This window comes from Mus caroli, unplaced genomic scaffold, assembly GCF_978045245.1.
Source record: "Mus caroli unplaced genomic scaffold, Mus_caroli_1 scaffold_1, whole genome shotgun sequence".
NCBI classification, from domain to species: domain Eukaryota; kingdom Metazoa; phylum Chordata; class Mammalia; order Rodentia; family Muridae; genus Mus; species Mus caroli.
In genome coordinates, this window is record NW_028227256.1 from 154,401,368 (window position 1) to 154,415,933 (window position 14,566).

At 41.0% G+C, this 14,566-nt stretch overlaps 1 protein-coding gene across 6 annotated transcripts in view; it reads right to left on the reverse strand.

Annotated features, from left to right (window-relative positions):
• The window catches only part of Ralgps2 (Ral GEF with PH domain and SH3 binding motif 2), a 137,244-nt gene that overhangs the window by 55,706 nt on the left and 66,972 nt on the right, over nucleotides 1-14,566 (reverse strand). For all 6 annotated transcript variants that reach the window (XM_021173203.2, XM_021173192.2, XM_021173198.3 and 3 more), the window contains one exon: nucleotides 8,050-8,176. In XM_021173203.2, coding sequence (XP_021028862.1) covers nucleotides 8,050-8,176 — 127 coding nt within the window. The remainder of the gene's footprint in view (nucleotides 1-8,049; nucleotides 8,177-14,566) is intronic.

Consider the following 14,566-nt stretch of genomic DNA (forward strand, 5'->3'; position numbering starts at 1 on the left):
CTATCTCCTTGTACTAAGGTCAAGTCTAAGTGGATCAAGGAACTTCACATAAAACCAGAGACACTGAAACTTATAGAGGAGAAAGTGGGGAAAAGCCTTGAAAATATGGGCACAGGAGAAAAATTCCTGAATAGAACAGTAATGGCTTCTGCTGTAAGATTGAGAATTGACAAGTGGGACCTCATGAAACTACAAAGCTTCTGCAAGGCTAAAGACACCATCAATAAGACAAAAAAACCACCAACAGATTGGGAAAGGATCTTCACCTATCCTAAATCAGATAAGGGACTAATATCCAATATATATAAAGAACTCAAGAAGGTGGACTCCAGAAAGTCAAATAACCCCATTAGAAAATGGGGCTCAGAACTGAACAAAGAATTCTCACCTGAGGAATACCGAATGGCAGAGAAACACCTGAAAAAATGTTCAACATCCTTAATCATCAGGGAAATGCAAATCAAAACAACCCTGAGATTCCACCTCACACCAGTCAGAATGGCTAAGATCAAAAATTCAGGTGACAGCAGATGCTGGCGAGGATGTGGAGAAAGAGGAACACTCCTCCATTGTTGGTGGGATTGCAAGCTTGTACAACCACTCTGGAAATCAGTCTGGCGGTTCCTCAGAAAATTGGACATAGTACTACCGGAGGATCCAGCAATACCTCTCCTGGGCATATATCCAGAAGATGTCCCAACCGGTAAAAAGGACACATGCTCCACTATGTTCATAGCAGCCCTATTTATAATAGCCAGAAGCTGGAAAGAACCCAGATGTCCCTCAACAGAGGAATGGATACAGAAATTATGGTACATCTACACAATGGAGTACTACTCAGCTATTAAAAAGAATGAATTTATGAAATTCCTAGCCAAATGGATGGACCTGGAGGGCATCATCTTGAGTGAAATAACACAATCACAAAAGAACTCACACAATATGTATTCACTGATAAGTGGATATTAGCCCAAAACTTAGGATACCCAAGATATAAGATACAATTTGATAAACGCATGAAACTCAAGAAGAGTGAAGACCAAAGTGTGGACACTGTGCACCTTCTTAGAATTGGGAACAAAACACCCAGGGAAGGAGTTACAGAGACAAAGTTCGTAGCTGTGATGAAAGGATGGACCATTTAGAGACTGCCGTATCCAGGGATCCATCCCATAATCAGCTTCTAAACGCTGACACCATTGCATACACTAGCAAGATTTTGCTGAAAGGACCCAAATATAGCTGTCTCTTGTGAGACGATGCCGGGGCCTAGCAAACACAGGAGTGGATGTTCACAGTCAGCTATTGGATGTATCACAGGGCTCCCAATGGAGAAGCTAGAGAAAGTACCCAAGGAGCTAAAGGGATCTGCAACCCTATTGTTGGAACAACATGATGTACTAACCAGAACCCCGGAGCTCTTGTCTCTAGCTGCATATGTATCGAAAGATGGCCTAGTCGGCCATCAATGGAAAGAGAGGCCCATTGGACTTGCAAACTTTATATGCCCCAATATAGGGGAATGCCAGGGCCAAAAGAATGGGAATGGGTGGGTAGGGAAGTGGGGGGCGCTATGGGGGACTTTTGGGATAGCATTGGAAATGTAATTGAGGAAAATATGTAATAAAAATCAAAAAAAAAAAATCCACTGTGAGAAGCAATGCCCATCTCCTCTAACATAAGAAACAGCCATTCAGGAGGTATAGTTACCTGCCAGACTCCTTGTTACTAAGGCCATGTTCAGTACCATGTACCCTGGAATAGGGCTGCTGCATTCCCAGCTATGTGTCCAGCAGCAGCCCTAAATACAGTGCTGAGCAAGTACAGCTGCCAGCTGAGGCATGCGCCCTCCCCTTATACTTCTCCCCCCCAAACCTAGAGAACTGCAAACATGCCACATGAACACAGTTCTGTATGACAATAGAACAAATGAACAGGCCAGAAAGGGATCCTTTGAATTGGCAAGTATCTATTAAATATTTCCTTTTATTTACATGCTAAAACCTCCCATCCAAACCAAACAACCACCCCAACAACAACAAAACAAGCCAAAGACAATGAAGGCCTTGCAGTGTGGTTGAACAGAACAATGTATTACAGAGAAGGGAGTGGATGGAGCGCAACCCTGCAGGGCAAAGACCACAGAAGGGCAACCCTTCCAACAGAGTCCTCAGTGAAAATGGGATATTTCCGCTGAAATTGAAAGGGATACAGGGAAAGAGCTGTCTCTTTAAGGCTGAGAGAACTGTATCTCCATACATCAAAACAATTGACTTGCTGTCTACCACACAGCTGGAGAGCCTACCAAAGCTTCTGTGCTCTGCTTCCCTAAGCGTGTGACAACTCACTCACTTTCAGTCCTAGAAATATGCCTTCCTCAGAACATATTCTAATTTGGTTACACTACTGCATTTTTCTGTGGCATGAATTAAGTAGAAATGAGGTTTAGAAAATACACATGAAAAAGTATTTACCATGTTTCACAAAATTAAATTATTTTTGAGCAATGTTCTAGTTCTCTCTCCACAGCGAAGTGGAATTTCCATGCCAAATTCCTCAACAAGCCCCTTAAGAGTGCTCTCCAGTGACAAGGACAAATGAATGCTGCTAATGGTTTTCAGATTTAAAGCAACAACTTTCTTATAAAACAAATTTTTCCTTGACACTTGCCAAACTATTCCTCTCTACACAAACTGTACCCTTGTTTTGAGATTTCTTGACTATAGTGTCCAACTGACCACTTTTCCACTTTTTTACCTTGAATGCAAACCAACAGAAGAGACCATTTTTAAGGGAGGAGGAGTAAGGTGCCAGGAAAGTAATTTCTACTTCCTGAAATGTAGTGCACGTTGATTTACTTTTGGCAATACGGAAGAATCTCATTACTATATAAATCCCTAACACTCCTTTAGAAAAATCTTTACAATGAATGATCAGTTTTGATTACTTTTAATGTTTTTTAGTCTTAAAAATGCATTATTAGCACGTGTGTCATGTGTTCCTGTAGAAGTGGGGGCACGGTTCTCTTTCCACCTTGATATGGGTTCAGGACTGTGTGACAGGACTAAGCCTGCTGACCACCGACAGCCCTCAACACCACCCTGAAACACTAGAGGATTAGAATGCCTCTGTTAGGATGCAGCTGTTCACCGATTACCCTGTCTCTATGCACTATAGATCCTTTTGGTTGATGACATCTTTTCTCTAAGAACTTCTACAAACAAAAGGGAGAACGGAAGCATTGAAAACTGAGTGTGAAAAGAACAGTGAAGTGAGACTTTGCTTCCAGACAGCTTCAGTCGATTCTGCCCCATCAGATGTACAGAATCTTAAGAGTCATTTTGGAAGCTGTTCTAAGTATATTTTCCCATGAGTAGGATTCTAAAACCAAGGAACGTTAAGTCAAGACCTAATTAATTTAAAATGAAATTAAATATGAAACACCAGCATAGAATATAAATCAGCAGCAAATCTTCTTTCTTCAACACACGTCATTACTACAGACCTCAAATGAGGAAAACGAACTGGTTTGTCTACCATGTAAACTAAGTCATATGAGGTTTATGTCAATATTTTCTTAAGAGAACCGAGTGTAAGGGCTGGAGAGGTGGCTCAGGGGTTAAGAACGCTGGCTGTGAAATCCTGAGGGTAGGAATTTGAATGCCAGCATCTGTGACAAGCTGGGCATCTGGAAAAGTGAGCTCCAAGGGATCGGACCACCTGTCATGCACAGTGTGCCTGTACATCCAGGAGATGTCCACACAAGCACATGCATGTACATCCAGGAGATGTCCACACAAGCACACACATGTACATCCAGGAGAGTGTCCACACAAGCACACGCATGTACATCCAGGAGAGTGTCCACACAAGCACACGCATGTACATCCAGGAGATGTCCACACAAGCACACGCATGTACATCCAGGAGAGTGTCCACACAAGCACACGCATGTACATCCAGGAGAGTGTCCACACAAGCACACGCATGTACATCCAGGAGAGTGTCCACACAAGCACACGCATGTACATCCAGGAGAGTGTCCACACAAGCACACGCATGTACATCCAGGAGAGTGTCCACACAAGCACACGCATGTACATCCAGGAGAGTGTCCACACAAGCACACACAATGTGCCTGTACATCCAGGAGAGTGTCCACACAAGCACACGCATGTACATCCAGGAGAGTGTCCACACAAGCACACGCATGTACATCCAGGAGAGTGTCCACACAAGCACACGCATGTACATCCAGGAGAGTGTCCACACAAGCACACACAATGTGCCTGTACATCCAGGAGAGTGTCCACACAAGCACACGCATGTACATCCAGGAGATGTCCACACAAGCACATGCAATGTGCCTGTACATCCAGGAGAGTGTCCACACAAGCACACGCATGTACATCCAGGAGAGTGTCCACACAAGCACACGCATGTACATCTAGGAGAGTGTCCACACAAGCACACGCACACACAACTAAACTTAAAAAAACAAATCAAAACAAAGAAAAGTATGTATACCTTGACAAATTAAACTGAACAAAATTGCCCTATAAGAAAAGAACATTTCTCAAGCTGGAAAGTAAACTAAGTCATAACTTGTCATGTGACAAGTTTCATTTGTGAAGTTTGTCAAGTGTTTATGTCAACTGGTCCGTATCTTCTCACTCTTGAATGGGTGTTCTTCATAGAACAAAGTAATGGGTAGCAGCTTAGAAACGGTGTACAGATGACATTCGTGGGAACTAAAATAGAAGATGAGATTGGGATCGCTCTGCAGGAAGGGGAAGCGTTCACGTAAGCACATGTTCAACTAGGAGCCAACCTAAGTATCTCAGGTTGACACTTTAGTTTCTAAAATTAAGTAGACAGACATACAGGCCCAACCTAGAGCAAAGTTATTAAATAATATATGGCAAATCCTAAAATCACTCTACTGTACTCAAGAGTATAGTGCAAAAAAATTAGACAGGTATCTTTATACGACTACATATTTGGAGTGGGGGGAGGCCAACGAAACAAAGCCCAGAGGCTTAGGAATTTCCAAGAGCAAAAATAACTAGCATCTTAATTGCAAAATAAGATGAAGTCTGAGAAGTATACAGAAGAAAACAGGATGCTGTCATGTGGGTGAGGGGAGAGACAGTAAAATGCTGAGCAAGAGAGAGCAACAACAGGGCCTTCTCCTCAGGTAAAGTCAAAAGCATGTGATGGAAAAGTAAGACTCCAAGACACAAGCACATATAGAAGAAAGGGAGCCCGGGGGTCACTTGAGAATACAGAAAAGAAAATGGTTCTGGTATTTTCTACAAATCAACACCTTCATGTCAGAGTTTTGCCTTGTCTGCTTTAACCCAAAGGAATGGCAGTGCTTCAGGCCCCAGGACAGGGAGACAAGGGGCCATCTCCAACAGAAAACCTTTCCACGTTCTGCTCAGCAACTTCCCTTCCTTTTCTTTGTATACACAGAGGTTCATGAATGTAAACAACTTTATGCACACACAAACATATATGCACACATACAGAGCTTCAACTTCTGTACCATGTTTCCACTAAGAAACCATACAGAACAAAGATCCCTGACCTGGAAAGTACAGCACAAGGATTAATTTGTCATTCTTCTCACTCCTGACTACAATTCCCCTACAAGATAACTAATTATGGCATCTAATATAGAAAAGCAATTCAGTGAGAAGGCAATCACAGAATCAGTAAGTTTCTGAGTTAGTGAGTTTAGCAGGAGCATGCTAGAGAATACCATTAGACTGTGGATATCATAAATGAGTTCTTAGGACTGTAAGTCAGTTTCCACTCTAGGGCCCTTAGCTCTCAATTTTGAAGTAGGTGGACTAAAGTCATCACCAAAAGAAATAAGACTGAAATCTAAACATAGAAGATTAAGCACAGAAGAGCCTTCTTAGATCCAACAATCACCAATGCTCAGTCTAATGATCCCATGTAACAAAGGGTTATTAACGCGCCTATGGATCACCAAGACAAGGTTTTAAAAGCTCCTTTGTTCCTTCTTTCCCTCAAATTACATTCCTAAATATGGGTGGAGCTAAGCTATGATTGAAAAAAACCAAAACCCAAAAAAACCCAATGCAGTAATCATTAACTACACAGTGCTTTGGGTTACTTACGCCTTCAATCGGGTGTGAAATCCATCTCTCTCCCACCAGAGTGTGGGGCTCACGAAACCATGTCACCAGACAGAAAAACCTGATAAGGTTGAGCTGATTAAGGAACCCCAGCAATTCTCATAATTGAGAATGTGGGCATTTAAATCTATTCCAGACCTGTCTCCTGTCCTGGAGCATGTAACCACGACACCCCTTTAACATGACAACTGGCCATGTAGCACAGAGCCTAGAGTTCTCTATGCTAATAAGGTATACAGAGTTTAGCCAATAAGTTTACCTTCCTGGGCATCCCCTCCAACAAAAGGTATTTAATCTCTGGTCCACCCTGAGTACACTGTATGCATTCTTTTCCACCATGAATAAACAATTTGGACAAGCAAGGACTGTCTCCTCTATCAAGGGAAGCCTTCATCATAGAGCCACGTCTAAGTCTCCTGGAGAAGGCCCCTCACACTCCTGGTACTTACCCAGAGCTAAGCTGGATCACCCCAATACCCTTCACCCCAAGCTCATCTTAGGCATCTGGGTGCCCAGGAGTTTGAGAACTCCCAGCCTCAGTCCCAGCCTGTGCCATTTCTCACCCGGAGAAACACAGGCTGGGGCCATAACTTAGGCTATGTTTCAATGTCCCCTGTGCAGCATATCTGTGTGTCCCGTGAGCCTGAAGAAATACAGCCTAGCACCTCTGTATTTCGCCTCCCTGAGAGGCTCCATGACAACCTGGCGACAAGGCGAAATGCAGACCCACACCAGATATCCTAGGACATCCCACAATGCAATTAGTCAGGTTTTCTCTGTGACCTAAGACTGGTGCTCCCTCTGACAGGTGGATGTTTATATACCACCCTTTGAGTTCACCTTTTAGTCACTAACAAAGACTCAAAGGAGACACTGAAGTATCCCAAACAAATAACACACTTGTAATTATTCTCAGAAACTGCTCTCTTGAAGTCTACTGTAGGTAACTACATAAAAGGTAGAGAGGAGACAGGGAGGCGTGTATAAGAAACAAATGCTCATCATCTGATGAATCTCTCAACAGTCAAGCCAGCTTGTTTTGATGTATCTTAGGTATGTATTATCCACAGCATCCCCCATCTTCAATTTACATACAAATTTAAAAGTACAGCTTATTTGGGGGCCTCTTTTAACTCAAGATTCAACAAAGCATTATTCATATTTTGTTGAAAAATTATGATATTTAAGTAGTTTTTGGAACTTATTGTAAGCTATATAAGACAAATTCTTTTTGTTTTTTTTGTTGTTGTTGTTGTTTTGTTTTTTGAGACAGGGTTTCTCTTTATAGCCCTAGCTAGCTGTCCTGGAACTCACTCTGTAGACCAGGCTAGCCTTGAACTCAGAAATCCGCCTCCCTCTGCCTCCCAAGTGCTGGGATTAAAGGCGTGTGCCACCACCGCCCGGCTTAAGACAAATTCTTAATCAAATAATAAGTACAAAACTGCCATGTACTAAGCTAAATTTCCACACTTAAACAATTCATTTAGGCAAACAACAATACCAATAATTAATTGAAATCACTCCTCAGAATTCACTGTCTACTACCAAACAGCTTGGATCAATATCTTCAGGTAATATATTAAGCTTCACAACTAGTCATTGTTTGTTTCAGTCCTTAAAAGCATTACTAAAATAGCTAAAACATACCATTTACCACATGGAACACTTCTAAGTTATTGTTACACTCTACAGAAAACCTGAAGACAAAAGGCTAAGTTGTTATGAAAACCATTTCAGGCAATAAGGGAAATACTTCCTTACCTGATTATTTTCAGCTTAGAAATCTGACACATGCACTTTAAAAATTACTTTGCATTTCATAAAAATGACTTGTTCAGGAAGAGCAACAACTACAAATAACGAACACAATGACATCACTCACCTAAATAGGGAATGCAAGGAGTCATCTTTAAGCTGCTTATATAGTCTCTGAGTCTTTTGTAGTTATCTTCTTTACTCATTACATATTCTAATTTTTCAAAGGTAGTTTTGTCTTTTCGACTTAATAACTAAAAAGCAAACAGAAAAGCCTAAGTTATTACAAGTTCCATCTTACTGTAACAAAGATCTGAATGAAAACTGTATCTACTATAAATCTGGACTTTAATTTCAAAATGATACTTTCCTTAATTTTATTGTGATAGGACATAAATAAAACAGATTCAGACATATTTATCACTCCAAGTATTTATAAATTCACCTTTATACAAATGTCAATGAACTTACTAAGTGGTGAACTATAACACATTATTTATCTTTACTATTTTATGTAATTAAGCAATTTTGTTGTTTTTATCTAATTTAAAATAATTATATGTATACAGTTAGCTCAAATACCCAAATATTTTCATTGACTGCCTCCTCAAAAGTCATTCTTTCATAAGCACCAAGAAACCCTCAAGTTTGCTGTGTAAGTGACAACTTTTCTTGACAAGTCAAGCTGTAGCTGGTCTTAACAGGACCTGCCATCGTCCCATGGCCTTTTGCTTTTTTGTTTTGTCTTGTTTTGTTTTAACTTCTGGCAACAAATTTTCTTCTTGACCAGAACATTATCATAGGTAGGTATCATTATCACAAGATTGTTTCAAGTGGCCTGAAGAGACAATATGTAGAACATGTCCTTTGAGATTACTGCAAATGATCAAAGAAGATAAGAGACAAGCAATCTTAGTGCCCACAACCTAACTGAAATCTTCGGGATGTTTGTTTTGTTCTATTCTGTTATCATTCCAAAGACTGTGGGCAGCATTTTTCATTCTTTAAACCTCTGGAGATACTATTTTGTCACAACACAGTAAGACTTGACTTTTTATTATGTCTTAAAATACTGGCTCTTTGTGTACTATGCAAACACTTCACTAAGAAAATCCTCATCTAAGCCGGGCATGTTGGCGCACGCCTTTAATCCCAGCACTTGGGAGGCAGAAGCAGGCGGATTTCTGAGTTCGAGGCCAGCCTGGTCTACAGAGTGAGTTCCAGGTCAGCCAGGGCTACACAGAGAAACCCTGTCTCGAAAAACCAAAAAAGAAAAGAAAAGAAAAAAGAAAATAGAAAATTCTCCTGTAAGGTTAACAGAAGTTTGTGTATTTACTTAGAGGTGGTGAAAACTGAAAGTCAAGCACATGGCTAGCAAGTAAAAGAATGTACTAATGCTGTTTGTCTCTTAAGAGTTTCAAAGATTGGTTCTGATAATGGACCATACTGACACCTAATCCATTAGTATTTTCTGGACTATATGCAAATCGGTGGTCCATTTTCTTGATTGATGATTGATGTGGGTGGAGTGGAATGTGGCAGGAAGCCCTTAGTTGTCAAGAAACTAAGCCCCACAAGCTGGCAAGCAGCATTTCTCCACGGCCTCTGCTTCCGTGGCCGTCTCTAGATTTCCACCTTGGGTTCCCTCAGTAATGGAGTGTGACCTGAAAACTGTACGATGACGTAAACTCTTTCCTCCCCATGATTCTGGTCACGATGTTTTATCACAATAGTAAACACCCTAACACCAATTTATAATACTTTCCTTGTCCTGTGTCGGAGATCTATTTCTGGGTTCTGTTCAGATTTTCTTCTAGTATATAATATAATATAAAATTATTACCTATAGTTACTAGCCTTGTATCTTAAATCTCAAATATATTCTTTAAAACTAAACTTTGAATCTACCCACAGAACAACAAACATCTTCCTATTACCCTGAAAACTGTCTACTCTGTTGCTGCACGTTCAACCACAGTTCTACTTCTCCTTTCTCATATGGCTGCAACCATATTGTATGCAGAGTCCCTTTTCTGGCCAACTCACTCACCAACAGTTGGGACTTCTTATCTTTTTGGTAGCAAGCAGCCTAGCAAGTGAGGTGATTCCTCAATGTGGCTTGGATTTGCTCTGCCCTGAGGTGTAGTCTCTGAAAGCTCACCATCACCTTCTGGAAAGACTTAACACATAGACTTTGGGAGACATTTAGGATCTGCACCAGAACATATTTTGCCCAAAGGTTGGCGTCTACTCTATAATAATGAAGAAAAAAGTCTAGACAATGAGGATAAATATCTCTGAAACTCAAGGTGAATTCTTTTTTTTTCTTTTTTCTTTAATTTAATTTTATTTCATGTGCACTGGTGTTTTGCCTGATTGTGTACCTGTGTCAGAGTGCTGGATTCTCTGGAAGTGGAGTCACAAGTCTACACAGGTGTGAGCTGGCATATGGGTACTAGGAATTGAGCCCGGGTCCTCTGGAAGAGCAGACAGTGCTCCCAACCACTGAGCCATCTCTTGGGGCCTCAAGGTGAATTCTTAACTATGAGTCTTTTAAAATGTTAATCTTTTTTAGCAATATCACACTCTCTGATTTCAACTTTAACAAAACTGTAAGTCTTAAAAACCTTTCTCTTCTGCCGTCTGATCCTGAGTACCTACGCCTATAACAGTGCCAAGAAATGGTGCACCTTGACATGTCCTCTGCGACATTAATGCGTTAGCTGCAAACTCAGCCTCCTACAAAGTCTCAAGGCTTGGACAGAACACAGTCGGCTCTTTAGTGTAAAGTGAGCAGCCTCTCACTTCATCAGCTCACCTCCACCCTGGTCTTCTAAGCTCCAACCATAACTGCCTCACTAAGCTCTACCCTCAGGATTCTAAACTTTTTCTTGGGTGTTTCTCTACTCTTTCCAAACCCCTCACAAACTGATTCCACAGACTTTGTACCACACCAGCAGGTACAGAAAGTTACAGTGACAGTCCTGACTCTTGGGACCTCACTTAGATATCAGTTTTCTATACCTGTGAGCAACACTTTAGGTAAACCTTCTCACAAGGAAGGAAAGATTTAACTATGAGCCACTGCATTGGGTCTGTGATGAGGTAAAACATGACAGAGAACATGTAGCAAAGACAAACTGCTCACCTCGTGGTAATCTAGGGGTGTGTGTGTACATGAGAGACCATCTTAAATGATGTAACCTTCTTCTACTAGAAGGTGCCACTACTTCCTAAAAGACCGTACTATGTGGCCCTTGAAGACGACATGATCCTTCAGGAGACATTTAATGTTTTAGGCTAAGCCTGAAATATCCCCTTCCTGGTCTAATTTGTTTGAATGCCTGGTCTCCAGCTAGCAGGACTGTGTGGGGAGGCTGTGGAACCTTTGAAGCACAGGTCCTGGCCAGAAGTGAGTTGCTGGGAAGAAGGCAGGCTTGAAGTTTATGCTTGCTTCTGGGATTGACTTGACTTCCATGGCACAGGACAACCTTGAAACAGGAGTCTCAGCTGTGTACATCTGCAATCAGGTAACAATTCTATACCATAGATACTCCCCAGCTCTAACTATGAGCTAAACTTACCTTTCTCAAGTTATTTCAAAATCAGGTGTTGTCAGAGGAAAAAGTAACTATTGTAAGTGACAACTCTATCCTACTATCCAGTAACGCCCCATCTCCCCTCTCCCAGGTTCTGGCCACCACTGTTCTAAAATCTCTAAGAATCTGACCCCTCCAGGCAGCTTAGATGACTGGAATCCTCCTTTTACATCTGTCCATTTCACAGAGTGCGCCTGTAAGGCTCACCCATGCTATCACAGGTGCTGTTTCCTTTCTAGGATGAAGAAGCTGCACTCTGTGGATCACCGTCTCCCACCATTCATCTACTTACAGATGACTAAGTTGTTTCTACTTTTTGGCTGCTGAAAACATTTATGAAAAAAAATATGTTTATATCTTCGCTCTTAATTCTTTTGAGCATATGTCTATAAGCAGAACTACTGGAGTACAAGGTAATTTTATTTAATTTTTAGGGGAGTTTTCATTGTTTTCAATAACTTCTTTTTTAAAAAATAAAGCTTCCTCTATAGATAAGCAAATTAACCTAAATAATTATCCTCCTCCATTCCTTGTAGGAAAAATTTATCTTTTTCTTATTTTCTTATGGCAGCTAAGTGCCCCATGTTAAACAAGAACAGTGAAAACAGGCATCCTTTCCTTTAATATTAATTAACTTAATATTAATTTGGAGACAATGCTCTAAATAGTTTACTTAGTAATAGGATATTAATTAGCTTTTTGACATGTTCCTTTAATAAATTAAAAAACTCCAAACAGACTAAATGTGATCTAAATGGGTAGGAAGCATTCCCATCGTACATTATACCTCTAACTTCAGATGCAATACCTACTCTACCCAAACCTTCTATCAATAGCTACTGCAACTCAGAGGCCTTCACAAAGCCCCCACCCTTAGCTTTCCCCATCCACCTCAGCACACATCCTTTCCTTGATTATAAACCTTGCAATCTGAGCCTGAGAGGGGCTTGGATCTAACTCTGGTCTCACATCTCTCCAAGCTGTTTTCTCCCCTAGCCCTCAACACCTATGATGTTTCAGCGCTAATTCACTGTCCAATGGACTTTATGTGATGGGGTCTGGGGGGCTGTTTCCATACAATGGCTGATATCCAGAGTTCCTGAACACTTGTAATGCGATTAGTATTGCTGAGGTAGAGGAATTAGTTTTAATGATGTAAAATTAATAACCACCCATGGCTACTACATTAGACAGAGAGCACTGTGAAGTGATCCTTTATGTTACTGTTATTTATGACCTGCAAGGAACTTCCCCTTAGATCTTTAGAAATTTAGAAGCTGAGGGAAAGGGGGGCCAGGAACCATTTCTCTTATCATTAAGTCTTTCTGGTCACGTTCTTCATGTGTGAGAACTCTCTTCTCTTCTCTTTCTGTTCTCCCATCTCCAGCCACTTTTACATGCCACCCTGTCATCTAAGACACAGCATGAGCTTTTCTGGGACTTCTGTGGTCCCTCCCACTGTTCATCATTCCCCGCCTTTTTTGTTTGGCTCAATTTCCTAAGCTTTCAATAAAGCAACCCTGATATTCTCTTTCCCCTCCTGTGCTACCCTAGAGAGTCCTGTGTTTAAGTTGCACAAACACAACTTGAAAGCCTCGAGTTTAGTTAAATACAATTCTCACTCACACTGAGCCTGAGCCTAGAAAGTACATGACAGTTCTCACTTCAAATCCATGACCAGTAACCTTCTGTCAGCCTCCCGAGACACCATGCTCTCATGCCCAGGTGCAGGGACGCTCCTTCCTTCTTCAAACTCCAAAAGCTTTCTTTCAATATTCTCAACTTAAGACTTTGGTTCAAAGAATCACAGCAGCCAGAGGAACTTCTATAGACTTCCACCATCCAATCTACCAGTTCACCTGCATCTGTACAAATACACCCTCTTCCTGCCTATTAGCATGGTAACAAACTCCTGAAACACTACAGTGCTGACGACTTCCTTTTCAGACCAAGTGAATCATTCTTTATTTTCACCTTCTCCCCAACTCCACTTCATCATTTCGACCAGCACAAAACTTGAAGGTCATGGATCCCATCTCCAAAATCAAAACCATTGTGCCACAAACCTTTAGCTTCCTATTTCTCTCCAGCTACTGCCGGGTCTATAGCAGACTCACTCAAAGGCAGGGTCTATACTTACTGACCTAGTCCTCAGCCACACTCTCAAATCCAATCAGTCTGTCATCCACTACCACACCAATACCACTCCTGCCAACTGTCAGATCCAATGCCATGCTGAACGTTCTCCCTGCGCTCAGCCTATTAAAATGCTTTCCCATAGCACATGCTTCTCATGTCCATGACTTCTTCCCTCCACTATCTCAGGGGTCGAGTAATGCAAAGCTGACAGCACCCAGCTAAGCAATAACCTCTTCCCACAGTACTAAAGACAATGCTGCCCTATTTCCCTCCTCATCCTATTTTATTCTGATAATTTGTTACTATACAACTTATCTATTGCAGTTCCTCTCTCTCCAGAAGACTATCAGCTGTGTAAGAATGGGATCTATATTCACTGGAATGAAATTCTTTTAAAGTTTATTAAGTTCACTATGGGTTAGTAGAGCTGTTACCAAATAAAAAAAGCTGTTTTTACAGAACTACCTGAGGGCTAACAAAAATATTTTCAAGGAAAATAACAACTTGAAGAGAATATATCCCACTTGTAAATCACAATATAATCAAAGTATAATTCCTTGGACTTTAAAGACAGAACTCTTTTTTATTTTTTAAGTGGATAAATTTTAATATATTCAGTATCATAAACAAGTGACAAAGGTATAGGAGGACAAACTTGAAGAAATGAGTGGTTTGTCACAAAGTAATAGGAAGAACACAGTGTCATGTCTAAGAGACCATGAGCATATCAAAAGTCTCAAAAAGTTGGGCTTGTTTTTACTTTTCTTTTTTCCCCTACATTTTTTTATTAGATATTTTCTTCATTTACATTTCAAATGCTATCCCAAAAGTCCCCTATACCCTCCCCCCACCCTGCTCCCCTACCCACCCACTCCCACTTCTTGACCCTAGCATTCCCTTGTACTG